This window comes from Diplotaxodon limnothrissa, linkage group LG7 (assembly GCF_057381915.1).
Source record: "Diplotaxodon limnothrissa isolate DT_005_m linkage group LG7, D_limnothrissa_male_GT1.1, whole genome shotgun sequence".
Lineage (NCBI taxonomy): Eukaryota > Metazoa > Chordata > Actinopteri > Cichliformes > Cichlidae > Diplotaxodon > Diplotaxodon limnothrissa.
Window position 1 is genome coordinate 64,193,537 of NC_140602.1, and position 21,785 is coordinate 64,215,321.

Sequence of the window (21,785 nt, forward strand, 5' to 3'; positions counted from 1 at the left end):
TTGTCTTACTGCTTAACTTGTGCTCACAGAAACATTCAATTAGATTGCCATAAAATGCTAAAAAGTAATGACTAGGAATACACCAAAAGCCATACATTCTCTTTTTCAGTAAAATCTGCTAAAGATTAAAGTCCAGGTTTTAGGAACTACTAAGGTGTGAAAGTGAAAGAAAAAGTGAAAGCTATTATTTTTGACATGCTTTGTTGCTTGCTGAAATAAACTGCAACATTTTGCAGCCGTTAGCGTTAGGCCTACATTTAATAGGGGTATGTGCATATAGTGTGTGAATAGTGTCCCTATATTGTATAACATAATACTGAAAACCATAACTAAATCTAAGGCTTGAATATAATAGCTAAATGCTGAGTCTTAAACCTTATAACTAAGTCATAGGCCGTATAAACATGGGGCACATCTTGCCTCTAGAGATCCCCCCTAAACCTGCATTTTTCATTAATGGTGAGCAGGGGCCTGGTTGCAAAAGTACTTCTTGTTGTTCACCTTTTAAATATTGACCAAGATTTAGGGGTAAGGAAATCACAAATTGTTAGCCACTTTTCTGTGCTTGTTAGCAACCCTCTGCTTCTTTAGCATGTAATGGTAGTCTTGGACTCCTTCCCCAGTCTTTTCTGAAATAATTGAGGCCTTAGTCCATATGCTGCCTATGGTACACATCATATTTTCAGAATTTTTAAGTAATCTCTGCAGCTACATATGGCAAAATGCATACCTGAATTTACAACTAGCACTTCATTCACATACAAGTACTGAGAAACTGAATAAAAAAATTTTTGGCCCTACCTTGTGTTTTTCCACTAAAATATATTTAATATTAGCCTTATTGGGTTTGCTCAATTACAAAATCTATATTTGGAATCTGCAGGATCCATTGGACAGTTGAGAGAAGAAAAGGGGCAGTGTCTGCAGATAAGCCAATCTCTCCATTTCAGCAAGCCAGATGGATTTGAAGACGGGCAGCTGCTGATTAGCCTGGAGGATCTCCTTGTCCAGGAGAGTGGTCCTGCAGAACTGTGACTCATCTGCTGCTATGCACCGCTTAAGGACTACGGTTGTAAGGCTTTGGCCTTTAACGGCTGTACAAATGGCCCAGAGCCTATCAAAGCCTGTACCGTTGGCAGTTAAACAGGGCTTAAGGACATCTCAGCCCGCAAGGCACCTGAACACACCTCTAGCTAGTGAACCCTTTCTTAATGGCACTAGCTCTAACTATGTGGAGGAGATGTACTACACATGGCTGGAGAATCCAAAGAGTGTACACAAGGTACAGATGAATTTAATTCTGTGTTTGATGTCGTTGTCATTTCTGCAATTATATATGTTTAAAATATGAAACTGCATGTAAAACCAACCAAGTGTCTTGGTCGGCAGAGATGACCTAATACATAACAGTGAAAAATAACTCCACCTCCATCAGTTACAGACAGGTATTAGGTTGCCTGGCATGGGACCAAAGTATGATGGTGATTAACCCATAACTGAAAAGGTGACTATGACACAGTGTTTAAATTTGTATAAAGGAGCAGAAATTTATGATGAAATTTAAAAAGATAAACAGAAACAGATTTTGAAAATAAATTGGGATGTTGGTGGTGGCTGGAGGGGAGGTCGAAAAATGGAAAATAATAATAAATAAGTACATAAATAACGACCACTAAATACACATGTAAAGAAAGAAAGTTGACAATTTTACTAAAACTTGAAAATACAAAATTTTCACACATGATCGTCAAGACACAAAATTGTCCACACCTGTACTTCTTGACATGTTGCACAGTGACAATCCACTGAAGACACATTATTAGTGGAAATCCTGGAATTTAGGTGATGGAGCTGCCTGAATAGAGTGTAAAGGATACATGACACACTCAGTGTAAATGCAATAGACAACTACCTGCACTATTCTCACTTAGGCTATTCTCACTTAGACATCACACAGAGTGTGCACTATGACACCAGTCTACATGATGAAATGCAAAAAACTGTAGTTCCTGGAGTGGCAACTTGAAGTTGCCTGCATAAATTAGTCAGTTCACATAGAATTCCATGGTTAAGTGGCCAGCCGAACATTAAAAATGTTTATTGTCCAGTCCAGAAAACAATTTTGGTGTCTATTGATAGTTTCCCCCGTTATAAAAACTGCACAGTCTGAGATTTTGTTTTATAACTCATCTTGTCAGTTGAAAGTCAAGTGTGATGTAGTTGTAGCCAATAGCTGGCTCCTAGGCCTTACTGCATCTAATTTGGTCCTGCAGTAAGGTACAGATTATCCAGAAGTTTGTGCTTCCATTGAGGTGAGTACAGTTGTAGTTACTTAACACTAATAAGCAGATATGTGTGGGTGGAGCCATAGTTTCTCAACTTGTTTGGTAGACATGGTACCGTACCCTTGCTTTCCTCTCTGACTCTCCTCCAAAATAAAAGTATAGCAGCAACCAAAATGCTTACATTGATAAATTAAAATGTGGATTCCCTTAGTCAGCCTGGGAGAATCACTGTACGCTTTGCACTAAGTACATGGTGAAAAGCTCGTAATGTAATGACTCACACTAAATTGCAAGAAGTAGTCACTCTCCTGCCCTCACACGGATATTAACTTGGGGTACAATTCATTCTTAATCTCTACAGGAGTGTGAGTAAACTGCCTTCAAAAAGTTATGTGTTTTCATTTTACCTACACTGATTTTTGTAAATCTTGCCTCATTGCCAGTTATGGCAAATGCTCCAGATAACAGTGACTTGACTTGAGTCTTGCTTAGTAATCACTGTTTAACCTAACTACGTTGGTGACAGGCTATTAATTCATGTGACTAGTTAGCATATTGCTGAGTAAACTGTCTCTTTCTTTCTCTATGCAGTCCTGGGATGTGTTTTTCCGTAATGCCAGTGCTGGGGCTCCGCCTGGTGCAGCCTATCAGGGCCCACCACACCTCAGTAGGACTTCAGAAAGACTGTCCAGTGCCCAGGCACTGGTGGGGACTCAACCCAGTGTGGAGAAGCTGGTGGAGGATCATCTAGCCGTACACTCACTTATTCGAGCATACCAGGTTAACTGCAACCACACAGAAAATGTTTTGTCTCTCATTATTGTAGAGTTAGGGTTTTTTTTTTTCATTTTAGTTTCTGGAAGTGACACAGACTGTGTTACAAAATGCAAAGATAGTAAAACCCACTTCACATATATCATCAGTTCTCTGCTATAATCTGCAGTGAAATGATAAGGAAGCAAAATTAAAGTAAGCCTTTTCAGTTTATTCATAAAGGAAAAAACAAAAGATTAACAACTTTCAGTCTGGTGTTTTACTCTGACACGGTACACTAAAAGTAATTCTACTTTAGTTCCTTTTGCCATTAACTACTGCACAATATTTTCTTTAGTAGATTGTGGAAAGTGCGAGGCAGGTGTTCAATGCCATGGTCAATAATTAAGTTGCTGTTTATAAAACCTTACTCTAAAAAATTCAAGGTGAACGTGAAAACTGACCAAGAGCAGCTATCACCACCAAATGAGGAATAAATGGTATTTGATTTTTCAAAAATTTAGATGACTGATTGTGGACATAATTTCAGCCTTACATCCCGAATTGGCAATGTTGTGACCTCAGATTCATCTGTAAATTGAATGCTTAGTTTCCATTATTAAGAACCCTCAAATAGTCCAAGACTACACCAATGCATTATGCATTATTGGACCATTGTTCATGCAAGTCTGAGTTGATAATGGGATATAAAGAGACAGTTTCTGCCTTTGGAAATTGTGTTAGAAACTCATCAGAATGGGGAGCTGTTGTGTTTTAAAATGACACAAACGTACGTACAGGACCTGTGTACGTTTGTGTCAATATTTTTAAAGGTGCTATTGGCATGATATTCTTACCAGATGTCAATAATAATCCATCCAGTCCACACATACAAATAAAAGAAACCATAGACCCATAAACTGTGTATTAGTGAGAAATGACACAAGGAAAAGTATTGAACTGAAATATATTTACTACTTGAAAATGTTCCCTCTAAGCCTGAAGGGAAAAAGAGGGAACAAACACATGTAAGGGAAGCTCTTAAAACATGTGGTTATCCTAAATGGGTTTTCATCAAGTCAGCAAAAATGCACAGAAAAGAAGACACCAACTAGGGAGGATCATAAAGACAAACGCAACAATATTGTCATCCCCTATGTAGCAGGTTTTTCAGAGAAACTCAGGAGAATCATCTCCAAGCACGACATCCCAGTGTACTTCAGACCCAGCCACACACTCAGACAAAAACGGGTTCATCCCAAAGACAAACTCCTAAACACAAGCTTAACAACATATTATATGCTGTACAGTGTAGTGAGGTTTGCTCAGACCTCTACATCAGAGAGACCAAACAGCCAAAAACACATGGCACAGCACAGAAGAGCCACCTCGATGGGACAAGACTTGGGTGTTCATCTGCATCTAAAGGACAGGTCACTCTTTTGAGGACACCAATGTTCACATCGTGAAAGAAGCCATCTATGTCCACTGTGAGCGACCATCTTTGAACAGAGGCCAACTGCCATGAACAACTGAACAACTGCCATCTATAATCCATTGTTGAGATCCCTTCCCAGACGCCTTAACGCCCACTCACATTCTGGGCCATTTCACCTGAGGAAATCACATGATAGGGTTTCACAGTGGGTTCACCCGAAGCTTTGGCTGATTGTGACCTACACCCGTTTTTACACCTTAGTCTGTGTGATTAGGTAGAGGATCAATAAGGGGTCCATGACCCTCTTGGGGGACTCTAGGGCTTAAAATCTGGGACTCTCCACCAGTTGATCTTAGAACTGAAGAAGAATCTCGGATGAGACGTAAAACATCTTCAAGAAACGTTCTAATTATTGATTCATTTCCGCTGGTGTCATGACTTTCCATGCCTTTTTGCACCTCCCTTTCTTCATGTGTTCAGTACTTTTTGTCTGTGTCTTTTCAATTTACAGTATTATTAATGTTTTATTTATAAACAGATTTATTTATGTAGTTATTTATGTTAAGAATAAAAATAATTAATAAATAAATGGGGAAGAATACACATAGAAATACAAAAAAAAAAATCAGTGAATGAAATAGCTGACATATAACCATTATAATTCCAATTTTCCCAGTGCACCAAAAACAGTAATGGACACTTTCAGTATCAATAATCGATGCATTGAGCCATATTCCCTTCTGTGTAGGTAAGAGGGCATCACATAGCCAAGCTGGATCCCCTGGACATCAGTTGTGTAGACTTTGACGATGCCCCCTGTACTATTGGTTTCCAGAACGTCGGTGAGAACAATAATCCTGTTGCATGTTTATTCATTTTCTCTTTTTTCCGCTGGCTTTTCTTTTCCTGTTATTTTTATACTTTGATCCTTTTTGTCATGATATATTTGATACCTTTAATTGTCCCACTGCTCTTTTATCACTGATCCACTCCTTATGTACCTTCACCGACCCATTTACCCTTTCAGTTTTCTTTATCAATGTGACAACCCTGCTTTCTTATCTTTTAGCCTCCCTCCTCTTTTATTTACTATCACAGGCCCACGCTTTGTGTGTGTGTGTCTGTCAGAGAAAAAACATGAGTGTCAGTGCATGTGCATTTGCCATAAAACATACTTCTTTGATATTATAACTAACTATAACTAATAATAACTGTCTTGCAGCAAGTCACCCATGAAAGAAGGTGTGCTTGTTGGCTCCTGACAACCTTTGCTCAGTGGCCAATGAGGTCAAGCAGGACTTTTACAGGCTTATCTAAGTGTGCTTCAATAAAATGTTACTATGATTAGATTACAGGCAGAAACTACTTGATTATGTTACATCATCAAAGAAAACAAGGCTAGGTTTTTATGTGCGAGGTAGTTCAGAAAGGCAGAAAAGTCTAAAGATCTCCTATGTAACACGCTGACTGGGATGTATTGAATTAATAATCCCCCATGATAAGCAGAGTACTCTGTACTAATTTGCTGACAGAGATGCACAAAAAGACATAGATACAACAAGTTGCCCTGCCCCTTGTCTATCTAGTTTTGTCTTATCACGGTTTGGTGTGACGAGGACATTGCATGCTTAGATAAACACAAGCCACTCTGACGTCTTAGACCGTGTCTCTTCACTACATTGGCGCACCATTTGACCAGTAAACTTAACCTACCTTCAGCTTTAAGTACATTGCTTCTCATTATGTGTGGTTTCTGTGACTATAGATTGGAGCTTTAAAAAAGAAGGAGGGAAAAAAAGCATTAAAAAAATAACAGAGTTATGTATTTATGACAGGTTATCTGTTTCTTTCCAGGCAAGTTATTAGGAAATTACAGACCCATAAAACCAAGCTAAATGAAAAGTTAATATTACATAATGACCATGGTTCAGGAGTTTAAACCATGGATGCTGATATTAAGGGGTGATTTGCCTGACCTTGTTTGGCGAGTTAATTCAGAGCCTCGGGGTTTTGAGAAAGAAAGCTCTGTCATTTTGAGAATGTAATCAGCTGAGATTTGATGCTGCAGCTGCTGTAAAAGAGCTTTGGCCCCTGATGAATTAAAGGATAGAAAGAGAGATTTGAGATTTTAAGCTAAAATGTTCCTTAAAGGAAGACTTGACCAGTTTAATCCACAAAGATCAAACTGCTTTCGCTGCTTGTGAGATTATGTCAAGAGAACTGCATAATGGGAAATAATGGAATCATCTTGTGTTCAGGTCAGGTTGTAAGGACATATGATATGTCAGTCATTTTTAAATCAAATCAAATCCCTGTACAGCTCAATGCAAATATTATAGACAGGGGTTTAAGTTCATATGGATTCACACAGGGTAAAGATAAAAATCTTTGCAAAACTTACTTAAGCATTTTTCAGTCAAAGAAAAATTATTATAGCCACTTAATAAAAAAGATTGCAAACCATTGATGTTTCTTTGTGAATGAATTTAATTCATTTTGTTATAATAGTCAAAATGCCAGAGATAAAAAGCAATTTAAAGGCGTGAAAAGTGGCTTTACCCTGAACCTTTGAGTTAGGCAATTCAAAATGCTGTGTACTTTATAAGACATAAGATGTAAAGAAAACCCACATACATACAAAATTGATAGAACAAAGTGAAACAATTAAAAAATTACCCAAACTAATAAGATCACTAAAAGTTATGTGTAGCTGTTGTTTAACTAACAACTCTTCATGCAGAGTCTTCTACCTTAGTGTTTTAGCTGTCGCATTGTTGGTCTTTTGAAGCCAAAAGTGTTACATTTGGGCCAGAGGGTGGAAGGCTTGGTTAGGAAGCTGCGTTTACAAACTGTACAGATGCATCTTCTACATACACAGTTCTAAGTAACAGGCTAATAACAATTTCACTCACCTAAACTGGAATACTATATCTTGGATGGGCTGTATTGTTAAAATGTCAGAAACACTAACACGATACATACGTTTTCTGTCGACTGTACCATTGTTTGTCTGCCTCATTTTTCTATTCTAGAAGTTGCCATTTGGTTTTGTCCTATCAATTTCACAGCCTACATATATTGTGCGATGATGGGCTGAAAGAAAGATTTTTTATTTCATTGTTTACACTGCAGGCATTTATGGGCTGGCTGAAAGTGACTTAGATAAGGTGTTCCGGCTTCCCACTACCACCTTCATTGGTGGGAATGAAAGTGCTCTGCCTCTCAGAGAGATCATATACCGCCTTGAGGTAAGGATCATATATATAAATGCTTATTTTTTAAACACAGAATGTGATGATCCAACTTGTTTGATTTCCAATGTCTTTGTGGTATAGATACCCATATAGATGCTGATTTAGATACCCATATATCAGCAGATACACACAGCCAAGAAAAGTTGTAACAGGAACCTCTTTTTTATCCAAACTAATACAAACGTAACTTTTTTTTGTCTCTTAGAGAGCTTACTGTCAACACATCGGTGTAGAGTTTATGTTTATTAATGACATGGAACAGTGCCAATGGATCAGACAGAAGTTTGAGACTCCAGGAGTCATGCAGTGCACTCTGGAGGAGAAGAGGACCCTACTGGCCAGAATGATCCAGTCAACCAGGTGTGTCTGTGGTGCTTCACTTTCTTAGTACGCCTCAACAAATAACTAAAAGTTTAAAAGGCCTTTCTCAGTCTGATGGAAGTGTAAAGTTCCGAGCCACAGTGTGAAACACCACAACCAACTTTTTGCAGGTTTGAGGAATTTCTCCAAAGGAAGTGGTCTTCAGAGAAGCGCTTTGGCCTGGAAGGTTGTGAGTCGCTCATTCCAGCCCTGAAGACCATCATTGACAAGTCCAGTCAGAGTGGAGTGGAGAGTGTAATCATGGGAATGCCACACAGGTGCCATGGCTATGAATTTTACCTTTTGCATATCGATGACCAGCAAATTCAGTTCTAATTCAATTCAATTTTATTTATGTAGCAAAAAATCACAAAAACAGCTGCCTCAAGGCACTTTATATTGTAAGATAAAGACCCAACAGTAATAGAGATGAACTAGAGAAAACCCCAACGATCAGATGACCCTCTATGAGTAAACATGTTGGCAACAGTGATAGGGAAAAACTTCCTTTTAACAGGAAGAAATCTCTTCCTATTGCAGGGTAACTAAGGGAAGATCCAGCCCAAATTTTATGCTGTGTTAAAAAGGAAAGTTTTAAGCCTAAAAGTAGAGAGGGTGTCTGTCGCCCAAGTCCAAACTCTGAGCTTATTCCACAGAAGAGAGCCCTGAAAGCTCAAGGCTCTGCCTCCCATTCTACTTTTGAGTACCCAAGGAATCACAAATAAACCAGCAGTCTGAGAGCAAAGTGCTCTTTTAGGGTGATACAGTACTAAAGCAGAGATTTGCAAAGGTGTGCCAATATAAAACTCTGAGGCCTTTTTTGTTGGAGATGGTGTTAGAAGTATAGGAGGGGTAGAAGATGGGCAACAACAAAATTCCAGTGCAATACCTCTAAAATGCAGTAAGGTGGAAGTGTTGCAAGTTCCTCTTCTAAATTCTTGCAGGGTCTGGTTCTGAGTTCCTTGAGGGTTTGATTGATCTTGTTTTTTAGTGTGGGTAATCTAGACTCTTGGGGTAATCAGGACTGTGCAACACCAGGCAGAACACATTCCCTCTTAGGCAGAACGGAAAGAAAGGAAACACACACGCAAAGAAAGCTCTTAAATGCACAAGAAAGAAGGTCAGAAATCAACCAGGGAGAAACAGAATAACAAATGGAACAGCATTGTCATCCCTGCTGAAGCAGGTTTATCAGAGAAATTCAGATAATTTTTCCAAGCACTCCAGACCCAGTCACACCCTCAGATAAAAAGAAAAGGCTTGTTCATCCCATGGATAACGCTCCCCTACATACATAGGTCAGAGTGGTTTTACAAGTAAAATACCCAACAATGCAGTGGTGTAAAGCACACAACCTGTTCACTGAAGTGACGAATCAAGCTTCTCCATCTGGCAATCCAATGGATAAGCGTGGTTTTGTCAGTTGCCAAGAGAACAAAATTTGCCAGACTGCATTGTTCCAAGTGTAAAGTTTCATGGAGGAAGGTTGTTTTTTTGTTTTTTTTTGGCGGGCTCGGCCACTTCCAGTAAATGGAAATCTTAATGCTTCAGCATACTAAGATATTTTGTACAATTTCATGCTTTGTGGGAATAGTTTGAAGGTGCCCCCTTCCTGCTTCAAAATGACTCCATACCACTGGGCAAAGTAAGTTCCATAAAGACATGGAGAGCGGGTTTGGTGCGGAAGAACTTTGGTGGGGACTGGCCTGCACAGAGTACTGACCTTAACTTAATAGAACACCTTTGGAATGAATGCAAACCAGGCCTTTTCGTGCACAGTCAGTGTCTGACCTTAAAAAATATAGTGTGACTGCAAAGGGTGGGTAGACATCATATTAAACCCTGTGGATTAAGGTCTGTGAAGGTTCTCAGTCATCCAGGTCATCGTAGTCAAAGGAGCTTGCAAAGAAAAGCGTCTGGACTTCTTTAAGTTGCTTGAAGACGTTTCACCTCTCATCCGAGAAGCTTCTTCAGTTCTAAGGTCAAATGGTGGAGAGTCCCAGATATAAACCTAGTGGGAGTAACCCCCCACAGAGGGACAAAAGGACCCCCTGATGATCCTCTAATCGCCTGAGCCAAGGTGTGAAACTGGGTGTGGGTCCCAATCAGCCAGAGTTTCGGGTGAGCTCATTGTGAAACCTGGCCCCACCTTATCATGCGAATTCCTGAGGTCAGATGGCCCAGGATGTGAGTGGGCATTAAGGCGTCTGGGAAGGGATCTCAAAACTGGATTATAGATGGCAGAGAGTTGGTGTCGTAAACCCCCGCCTCTGTTCAAAGATGGTCGCTCACAGTGGACATAGATGGCTTCTTTCACTCCTCTTTCAAACCATCTGTCCTCTCTGTCCAAAATGTGAACATTGGCATCCTCGAAAGAGTGTCCTTTATCCTTAAGATGCAGATGGACTGCTGAGTCTTGTCCTGTGGAGGTGGCTCTTCTGTGTTGTGCCATGCGCTTGTGAAGTGGCTGTTTGGTCTGTCCAATGTAGAGGTCTGGGCATTCCTCGCTGCACTGTACAGCATACACCACATTGTTAAGACTGTGTTTTGGCGTTTTGTCTTTCGGGTGAACCATCGGGCCATCTGACCTCAGGAATTCGCATGATAAGGTGGGGCCAGGTTTCACAATGAACTCACCCGAAACTCTGGCTGATTGGGACCCACACCCAGTTTCACACCTTGGCTCAGGCGATTAGAGGATCATCAGGGGGTCCTTTTGTCCCTCTGTGGGGGGTCGCTCCCACTAGGTTTATATCTGGGACTCTCCACCATTTGACCTTAGAACTGAAGAAGCTATTCGGATGAGAGGTGAAACGTCTTCAAGCAACTTAAAGAAGTCCAGACGCTTTTCTTTGCAAGCTCCTTTGACCTGTGGATTAAGAATATGATTTCACTCAAGTTCATAAAGTTGTGAAGGCAGACAAGCAAATACTTTTGGCAATGTTGTGTAACTCGACAGTTAGCAGCTTGCAGCTACCTACATCATAGTTCTTTCAGCAGGTGTTAAACGCAGAGTACAAGGATGTAGTGTACCATGTCCACATATTGAGAAAGAAAGGCCCCATGCACCAACACCAGAGCTGAACTAAAACTGTCTACAAGCTTCTGAAATTTTTTTCATCCTCAGCAGTTTACACAAATGATCCCCACTCTTACTGGTTGGTATTGTCTTTTGGTCATACTGGGCAAGTTCAAGTACAAAATGACCAGACTGACCACAAAAAAGACAGCTTCAACTTGGTTCTCAGCTGCTATTCCTCAGGTGCTAGTATAGCCTGACTGAGCTGCATTGGCCCCTCAGAATGGCGAACAGAGGAGCTTTAAGTGCTGTGCTGGAAGTGGAAGGCAGGGAGAACCAAAGGGCAGAATCGGGACGGGAACTACAGCCAGAGGAAGGCTGAGACTTGTCGTTCCATTCCTTGTTTTGTTCATATAGGTGATTGTCTACACTAATAGTAAGAGCCACAAATTCATTTAAACTCTTCAGCTCATCACTGGTAGCCAATTCAAACCTGTTGCATCTCTGTTAGGAATGTGCAGAAATGTGTTACAAAGGTAGAATTACTGTATCTTTATTGAAGTGTTTTTATTCCTCTTATGTGTCTTCAGAGGCAGACTGAATGTGCTGGCAAATGTGATCCGGAAGGAGCTGGAGCAAATCTTTTGTCAGTTTGACTCTAAGTTAGAGGCTGCGGATGAGGTTTGAACATTATTTAGTTAGATTTAGTCAAGAGCAATGAAACAGATTTACACAAAAAATATAACTATGACAGTGCTTGTGTTAATGATAACAACTGATGTTTGGAAAATGTGTTTAGGCACATGAATAACTTTAAAAATGATTGACACTCTTTAGCTGAGAAAGCCTCTTTTTTCCAACCAGAAGGTATCAATAGTAACTATGATGGGGTCCAGTTAAAAGTGGGGTACAAATTAGTAGTGCTCCCCATCTGTCACACAGAGACAGCAAAGAGGTGGTACTAACTAAACCCAGAGGTGAGAGGTGAACGATAGCTGTTATTAAGAAAATGTTATGTAATCAAAATCAAACAAAAGTGGAATCAAATCAAATCAAAACCTGAGAAAAAAAACAAAGTAAGACACCCGTTCAGCTTTTCAGCAGTTCTCATTCACTGCAATTATGGCTTACACAAGTACGTTGGTTAGGTTAGCTGTTAAGAACAAGCTAAAAAGCCAATGTCAGTATGCCATGCAATTATTAAAATATGTGACCTGCCACATGTATTTAACTCTAGCATATTAATTCAACTGTAGACTGATGGCTGCAGAATGCAGAGGTATATCTAAAAGGGGAACATGCAGTGGCACAGCACCTTCCTAAAATATAAATTTATTACATTAAGTGCGATATTACTATGTTTTTATAGATCAATAAAAGTAGCAGATTATTATGTTGGGTTATTAAATTCAGGTTAACATTAGCTCCACCTGCAATATTAAAATTGTGTAGGCCGTCTATTGAATAGCACATGTGCACATATGTTATTAATAAAAATAAATAAAGATGAAAGGTTCAGCATCTGACTTTGTGCTCTCAGGGTTCTGGCGATGTGAAATATCACTTGGGGATGTATCACAGGAGGATGAACCGGGTCAGTGACAAGTACATGACATTGTCTCTCGTGGCAAACCCCTCCCACTTGGAGGCCGTTGATCCAGTGGTGCAGGGAAAGACCAAAGCTGAGCAGTTCTACTGTGGGGACACTGAGGGAAAGAGAGTATGTTGAATTTTTTTCTTTACCATATAAACAGAAGACAATGTCTCCGTGGATGTTTTCCAATATGTTTGCATTTTGGTGAATCATTTTGCAGGTGATGTCTATTCTCCTTCATGGCGATGCTGCATTTGCAGGTCAGGGTATAGTGTATGAGACATTCCACCTGTCTGACCTGCCATCCTACACCACACATGGTACAATACACGTGGTGGTCAACAACCAGGTATGGACTGTTCGATTCAGTTTGTTACGTTTAAAATTCTTTCAGCAGTTATCAAGTTTATGGTATGGACAGGTATTTCAACAAATAGATCACTTAATGGTTATAATAATAATAATGGTTTTGTAACTGAATTAGTTTTCCCCAGATAAAACTAGGCTTCTGGAGTATGGATTATTGAATATACACTAAAAGTACTTTTGAATTGACCATAATACTGTGTATTTAACACTGCGTGTGAATTGCTAGAATTGCAGTTCCAGTAGTTAAAATGAGCACAGTGTCATAACTGTAACTGGTTTTAATATACATGTGTGTTACTCTTGCCCACATAGATTGGTTTTACGACAGACCCCAGGGTGGCTCGTTCATCTCCGTACCCAACCGATGTAGCTCGAGTGGTCAATGCACCCATCTTTCACGTTAACGCAGATAATCCAGAGGCTGTGATGTATGTGTGCAAAGTTGCAGCTGAATGGAGGAACACATTCCATAAAGATGTCGTTGTAGACCTGGTAAAAATGCTCGTTATTATAACTTTTTGTTAACCACCAAGTAAAATGACCCTGACTGAAACTGCTGTTATTTAAGAAAAAATACTTTGAAAACAGGAAACACTTTTACTAACTATAACCCGAAATAATGAAAGTAAATCTGTGAACAAAGCATAAAGTAGGAGTAAGCATGTTTCCAACATCTAAAAAGGGCATTAAGCCCCATCTGACCTTAGAAACATGACGGTTTAATTCAATTCAGTCCAATTTTTGATTAATCCAATAAAGGATCATTTGTTAGAAGCAGTCTAGAAAAACACAGACACACACACACACAAATGAACTAAATCAAGGTAAAAACTTTAAAAGTGAGGAGTTTAGAATAATGGGTAGTAGTAGTTTACAGTCAGGTGAAGCATGATGATACCCTAATGGCAACAAAAAATAGAATAGAATAGAATAGAATAGAATAGAATAGCCCTTTATTATCATTGTACATGTACAATGAAATTGTGGAGAATGAAATATTCATTCTCAGGGTGCGTTCAGAAAAGGCTAGAATACCTGTTGCTATCTCAAGGATTAGTTGGTTGCTAAAAGAAGCTACGTCTATTTGCTTCACTTATCTTCCAGTTATCTTAGACTTTAACAATACTGTGTGGATGTGAAATGAGCCAGTAGAAGAAAAAATAATAGAGTCAAAAGACTAATTAAAATGATAGATGGTGGGATCAGCTGTTGTCATTTAAATGGACTGTCACTTTACTGCACTGTGCCAACAAGTGTGCCAGTCAGTACTGACATACTAAATTTTCATACAGCATACAGGGTCAAATAGGTGATCAGAAAAACAAACATAAACATTTGCCTCTTCACTCAGGTGTGTTACAGACGGAACGGACATAATGAGATAGATGAGCCCATGTTCACACAGCCGCTGATGTACAAGCGCATCAAGAAGCAGAAAGGAGTCCTGCAGAAATTTGTTGAAAAACTCATTGATGAAGGAGTCGTCACAACTCAAGAATATGAGGTAAAGCTGCCTGCACACCTGTGCTGTAGATGGTTATGAAGCATGCAAATTGTAGACAAAGACACAATATAACTTCTTCTGACCTCCAAGTGGATTTGATTTTTGGCTGCAGTTTTAAACTCTATCACACATTTAGCTTGAGCTTACTCAGTCCAAAGATGATGATCATTGTCAGGATTTTATACCAAATGAAAAAGCTCAGCTAATTCTTTGAGACTGATCAAGTAACACACAGATTTCTCATGTGGACAGCTGTCACTGACAGTCAACTCCAGTCTATATGACGTAATGGACCTTCTCAGCAGGTTGAGTGTTAAAGTGTGAATTTTAGAGAGCCATTCAAGAGAGCTAACCTCAAGTTTTCTGAAAATCTTGTGAATGCTAAAACTCGAGAAGGAAGTCACTTAGGATTTTGTAATTACCATAGGTGTGTCTACTAGGAGGCTGCCACCAGTATTTTACTTATACTGTTGCTATCAGTTACTAGATTAAAAATCACAATGAAGATAAAAAGAAAGACTAAATTTTCTCATTAGATGCCCAACTTGCATTGATCTCTTGCAGGAGGAAGTAGCCAGTTATGACAAAATCTGTGAGGAAGCTTATACTCGCTCCAAAGATGAAAAGATCCTACACATCAAGCACTGGCTAGATTCACCCTGGCCCGGTATGACTACATGTTGTTAATGAAGCTAAACCATTTCTGTGTGTTGTTTTTTTAACTCCCTATTTTGTCAAGAAATTAACATCAAACACAATAAATTAAGACAGAATACAATGAATACAACTGAATACACAGAATATTTTTGAATCTTGGGCAAGAAGGGCATCCCATGCATGCCTCTTGCTTTTAATGCTTTTGTGTGTCTGTGTATTTAGGCTTTTTCACACTGGAGGGTCAGCCTAGAAGTATGACCTGTCCTTCGACTGGCATCAGCGAGCAAGCGCTCAGCCACATTGGCAACATTGCTGCATCTGTCCCAGTGCAGGATTTTGCTATACATGGAGGTGCCCTCACGTCTCTTGTGACAAAAATGAAGATCCACTGAATGTACTTTCAAGCTGTTTTAGACCTGGATTTTCTGCATTGGTGTTCATGTTGTAGGGTTGAGTCGTATCCTAAAGGGACGTGCAAATATGGTGAGCCAGCGACTGTGTGACTGGGCTCTAGGGGAGTATATGGCCTTTGGCTCTCTGCTCAAGGAGGGAATCCATGTGCGTCTCAGTGGTCAGGATGTGGAGAGGGGCACGTTCAGGTAAGAAATAGATGTACTATCTATGTACATATTTATGTAGCCAACTTCCTAAGAATAAAATATCAAGAGGTGATTGCATCTAAATCTCTTTGACCTGTGCTTGTATTAATTTCTTCACCTGCATCTTATCTCTGAATTTAAAAAAAAAAAAGGACAAACTCAGTCATACCACTCATTTTTTTCTGGTTATATTTCACAGCCATCGACACCATGTTCTTCATGACCAAAATACTGACAAAAGGATGTGCATCCCAATGAATTATATCTCCCCTGATCAAGCTCCTTACACTGTGTGTAACAGCTCTCTATCTGAATATGCAGTGCTGGGTAGGTAACATAAACACAATAAAGTACCAAAATCTGGTGCGTTTTGCATGATTCTTTGCCTACCTCTCTGTCTCCCACAGTACCTGAAGTACAGTATTTCACAGTTGAAGTGTCACTTTTCAATTTGCTGGCATGTTTCAACATCAAGGCTTCCGTTTCATTCTTCTCTCCCATGTGCAGGTTTTGAATTAGGCTTTGCTATGGCCAGTCCCAATGCACTGGTTCTATGGGAGGCCCAGTTTGGAGACTTTCACAATACAGCCCAGTGCATCATCGATCAGTTTATCAGCTCGGGACAGGCCAAGTGGGTCAGACAGAATGGCATAGTGTTGTTGCTTCCTCATGGCATGGAGGGAATGGTAAGAATTTAATCTACCACATTCCACATGTATCTCAATTTGATTTGTCTCACCATCAGAGTTTGGGATTGTATTACCACCTTATAATGCAACGCCTGCCTTGTATCGATGTCTTCTTGATTTTACGAATTGTTATATTTTTAATACTATTCTATGGGCTTGCACTGTCAGAGCACAAATCACTTATGTCTCTGTGTAAAACTGTGGGGTACTGTGTTGTACTGGAACAAAATGTTTATTCTGTCCATGGTAGTAAAATTATTTTGATGCAAATGAAAGGACATATATGGATACATAGTGCCTTATGTGTTACTAATAAACTTGAGATCTGCAATATCACATATAAACAAACCTTAAATACACTACAGGAAAGAAAACTGCATCACATTTGTATTGCTTCCATTTCCTTTTCATCACAGGGTCCAGAGCACTCATCTGCACGCCCTGAAAGATTTCTACAGATGTGCAATGATGACCCAGATGTATTCCCTGTGAGTTTGTGTCAGAATGTCATTAAGGAATCATAGTCTGTCAAGTAAATGATTTTCAAGTCTGAAAAGAGAAGGAATTTCAGAAGTTAAATCAGCATTCTTTTTAATGGCCAGCAGGGGGAACTCTACAGCCAAAAACAATCTGTATCTAGGGAATCTATGACCTAAGTAAACATACAACATTATCTTCATTTTGTGCATTTTGAGCATGCTTTAGTGTAAGCCTGTGTCATGGTTGATATGTTTCTCAGTTATATCAGTCCTTAATCAGCCCATCTGGTTTTAAAAAACTTAGTTCAGCTAGAGGCTTCAACAGCAAAAACAATGGGTGGCATCACAGTAACTACGTATGTTAAGGACAGAGTGGAACATGCAGTGCAGGTTGGATTCGTATTTTGCCACAATTAAAAATATCTTTCTGTTTTTCTTTGGACTCATTAGTAATTTTCCGTCCTCTTCTGTCTTTGTCAGAGTCATATTTTTTATTTGATTAATTTACCTTAGTACCTAAACAAATTAAATAATTGGAACAAATAATTCTGTTCTTTTGAATTTTTGAATTAAATAATTGTATTGTGTACATTTTGTCATCAGGTTGACTAAACTTTTCTTATCTTTTTTAATCTTCCACGTAAAATTTTGTATGTTGTATTGTAATTTCTGTTTGTTTTTTTACTTCATTGTATGTTGGCAGAAACTGTCTGAAGACTTTGCCATGCATCAGCTTTATGACTGTAACTGGATTGTTGTGAACTGCTCTACTCCTGCAAACTACTTCCACGTTCTCCGCAGACAGATCCTGCTGCCTTTCAGGAAGCCCGTAAGACATATATACCAAAACATGCAAGATAAGAGTCAATTGAAATTATGAACATGTTCTATGCTCTGTCTTTAATCGCAGCTCATAGTACTAACTCCAAAGTCGCTGTTGCGCCACCCTGAGGTTAAGTCCAGCTTTGATGATATGCTTCCAGGTGAGTACAGATCAAAAGAGTGCAAAAGAACTTTTAAAATATTTGGTTATTTTCTGTTTTTATGAATTCTGTCATGCAGGCACACATTTCAGGCGTCTAATCCCAGATAATGGGCATACAGCCACCAACCCTGAGAAGGTGAAGAGACTAATTTTCTGCACCGGCAAGATTTACTATGAACTGACCCGGGAACGCAAGAACAGAGGCATGGACGAAGCTATTGCTGTTGTACGCATCGAGCAGGTAATCAGTGTTTTGGTAAAACTGTTGTGTAAGTCTGTAAAAAGCTGAAACTGAATCTGAGACTGTGGAGTGACTCGTTTAGTCTAATGTCAAGGCAATTTCACACTTCACATACTTCACTGCTGTACAGGTAAAACAATGGTGGCATGGCCTTATAGTGTGCAGTATTTGTCTGCCTTAAGTCAATCACAGCACCTTGTTAGGCAACACCGCACAGACTTCCACACCAAAAGTAGCAGAAACTTGAGTGTTCATTCCAACCACATTGTGGCATCTTTCTTTTTTTGGCAGCTGTCACCATTCCCCTTTGATCTGGTGAAAGAAGAGGCTGATCACTATCCAAATGCAGATTTGGTTTGGTGTCAAGAAGAGCACAAAAACCAAGGCTACTATGACTATGTCAAGCCCCGCATCAGCACCACCATCGGTCACACACGCCCCATCTGGTAAGTTTGACTTTAGCTGACTGTACACCTGAAGACAGGGCAGTATACCAGTCCATTTACCAATATGTTCACTATTGTTCGTCTCCACATGTCTAAACCACCATGCTTGTCTCACTAACTATGTCTTTAAACCCTCAATCTAAACTGTCCCTCTGATATATCTAATCGAGTCCATTCTGGTCTTTTTGGTTGTCCCAAACCATACATCATAACAGGTCTTACTAGTCTTGTAAAACTTCCCTTTCATTTGTGCTGCCATTCTTCTGTCACATATCATACCTGATTTATCGCCCCTCTGATATAATCATTTCTAATCCTGTTCAACTCTGCCTTTTGTTTTTGTTTTTTAGTGCCACCCAACTATAAAACTTAGCAGGTCTGTCTGCCATCTATTAAACATTTCCTTTCATTCTTACTGCTATCCTTCTGTCATACATCACCCCTGACACTTGCCTCCACTCACTGCACCCCACGTGCACTCCTATCTTCACCAGTCTTGCTTTGGATGGTTTACCCCAGATATTTAAACTCATCCACCTTCACTGTTACACTTGTCTCTTTCTAATTCACACACATGTATTCTTCATGTACCTTCTTCTCCCCAGTGCATACCTCTGCAGACCCTCGTTTCCCTGATACCTACTTTCACTACAGGCTATAATGTCAAACATCATAGTAGACACAGCCTGACCTCATCTGTCAACCTGTCCAAGACCAATACAAAAAGGAAGGCGCTCAGTGCCAATCCCTGATGTAATCTCAGTCCCACCATGAACCCATCTGCATCTTCTACCACACACCTCACCACTGTCTTGCATGTCCTGCACTTGCCTCACATATTTCTCTGCTATTCCTGACTTTGTAGTACAGTATCACATTTCCTCTTGGCACTTATATGCTTTATCTAGTGCTACAAAGACACCGTGCAACTCCTTCTGACCTTCACTCTTTTGTAGCACACTGCTGCTCACTGATAGTCACCTGTCTTTGTCTTCATGGTCATCAGTTTTTATTTATTTGCACATTTATCGAATGCTTTAAAAAAAAAAAACATTCACACACACTATCATTATACTTGGGCACATGGACAGGAGGATCCAGGGTTTGATCCCCTGACATTTTGACTGGTAAATGGATCACCCTACCACCTAAGCTACAGCCATCCTGCAGGACACATTGAATTGCATCATGAGCAGTGATATTATAGTAAACAGGAGTGAGAACTCATACATCATTTAGAGGCCATGTCAGTACACAAACACACAGCAGACGTTTAATGTTGTGACTTTTAAATGTTGAATAAACTCACAGCCTCATTCCACTGTTCTTCACTCATATTTTGTGTTTAATTTACTCCCAAAAAGAGGAAAAGGCATCTGTAAACAAAAAAGAAAGACCTGTAAACCAGGTTAAAGGTGATTGTTATTGGCAGTATTGTTCTTTTTTTTTTTAATGTGTGTGTGTGTGTGTGTGTGTGTGTGTGTGTGTGTGTGTGTGTGTGTGTGTGTGTGTGTGTGTAGCTATGCTGGTCGTGAGGCTGCAGCAGCTCCAGCCACTGGAAACAAGCACACTCACAAGATGGAGCTGCAATATTTGCTGGACACAGCACTGAACTGAATCTACATTGATACTAAGGGCTGATGATCTCCCACCACTCTGGGATCTAGCCTATCTGCAGAGCTTCAGAGAATCCAGACCGGCTTCACCATTTTCCAGAAATTTTACGTCATTGTGTTTTTACTTCAGTATTTTTACAGATTAGAATTGTAAACAGATGTAATCTCAAAACACACAATGACTTTTAACACTATTACCAACTATTACAATCTCATGTTTACAGTGAAGGACGCCACTAGAGAAAACTCTGATGATATGCCTGTAATCCATCTGTGAATTTAGACAAATTACAGTTTTAAGACTGTAATATTTTATTTTTCTTATATTCAGTCAGATAATTAATCCAGATCAAATCTTCAAATAATATTATTGATGTGTGGTATACTGTTTTGGGTCAAACAATCAGAAACATTCCCCAAAAGTTGATTCTGTTCATCTGGACCTAGTGTTTTCAGTGGGAGATGCATTTCCTTCGGTGGTGCTAGTTTCAGTCATTATGCAAATGTACTGTTTATAAAATTGGGGAAACCTGCAGTCAGCTGAGACTGAAGAAGTCACTTGACGAAACGTTTCTCCCACCAAAAACGCTTCGTCCAGATGAACAGAATCAACCTTTGGAGAATTACAAAATCAGAAACATTAATGATGTTCATATTTTAAGGAAGAAAACGAGGATAGTTCTTTTCTGGCATTTTAGCACACTTTGCTCCAGAGTGGCTCCAACAGATTTCAGAAACAACATCACAGGTCTGTGGTCCAGAAAAGTGCAGTCCTAAGTATAAAGAACTAACTTGTATTTTTATTATTATTATACACATTCTGTTTTCATTGATCTTGGCAAATAAAGCTTTTTGAATAGTCCTGCTTTTGCTCTTCAATATTTCACAAATATATAATTTACAATTTTGCACTTTTTCTTTTATACATGTAATCAAGAAGCTGCAGAGAAGTCAGTCACCATTGTAACCAAAGATCTTCTAAATACTCAAGATCTCCCAATCATGCTCACGAGAAAGCCCCGAATAGAATTTGTAGATTAACCTCATTTTTCTTTTGGACATTTTCTTTATACTTTCACTTCTTTCTAAAGAGTAGAGATAAGAATTCACAATGAGTCACTTTAGAATGCAAGGAGCTGCCTCTTGATCACCGTCATCTTCACCCACCACAACCAGCATACATGGCATACAAGATGGCTCAGGTGCAATTGTAGTCCTGCAGCAACATTAATATGATGTTGCAGGATCAACACAGTCCTATCACATACACCACATGGACAAACAGAGGCAAAAGAATGTAGTGGACATGGAATGGAGTACTCTGAAAAATATATCCCAGTCTTATCGTGCAAATAGTGTTTTATTAAGGTAACTATCCATGTGTATTTTGTGTATTTGTTAACAAATGTATGCAGCATCTCAAATACTGAAAGTTTCTTTCAGTCTAGTATTAAATAAAATTCCACACAAACTGGCAATAAATTGTCATATAAGTAA

The 21,785-nt window shown here is 39.4% G+C and overlaps 1 protein-coding gene across 1 annotated transcript; it reads left to right on the forward strand.

Moving 5' to 3' along the window:
• Positions 1–1,048: 1,048 nt before the first annotated feature.
• Positions 1,049–20,289, forward strand: ogdhb (oxoglutarate dehydrogenase b). The gene is made up of 22 exons (XM_085358690.1): positions 1,049–1,282; positions 2,877–3,065; positions 5,225–5,318; positions 7,609–7,724; positions 7,936–8,090; positions 8,222–8,368; positions 11,700–11,790; positions 12,650–12,829; positions 12,924–13,052; positions 13,385–13,564; positions 14,424–14,576; positions 15,141–15,243; positions 15,456–15,584; positions 15,682–15,832; positions 16,032–16,159; positions 16,340–16,518; positions 16,938–17,009; positions 17,704–17,829; positions 17,911–17,983; positions 18,063–18,226; positions 18,518–18,672; positions 20,193–20,289. Exons 1-22 carry the CDS (start codon positions 1,049–1,051, stop codon positions 20,287–20,289), a joined length of 3,045 nt encoding a protein of 1,014 aa, XP_085214816.1.
• Positions 20,290–21,785: the final 1,496 nt, after the last annotated feature.

Bases quoted from the DNA above. Each gene is read 5' to 3' on its own strand.
- ogdhb (XM_085358690.1), top strand. From the start codon at position 1,049: ATGCACCGCTTAAGGACTACGGTTGTAAGGCTTTGGCCTTTAACGGCT. The intron at 13,053-13,384 runs GTATGGACTGTT...TTGCCCACATAG, and splicing joins ACGTGGTGGTCAACAACCAG to ATTGGTTTTACGACAGACCC. The intron at 16,160-16,339 runs GTAGGTAACATA...TCCCATGTGCAG, and splicing joins ATCTGAATATGCAGTGCTGG to GTTTTGAATTAGGCTTTGCT.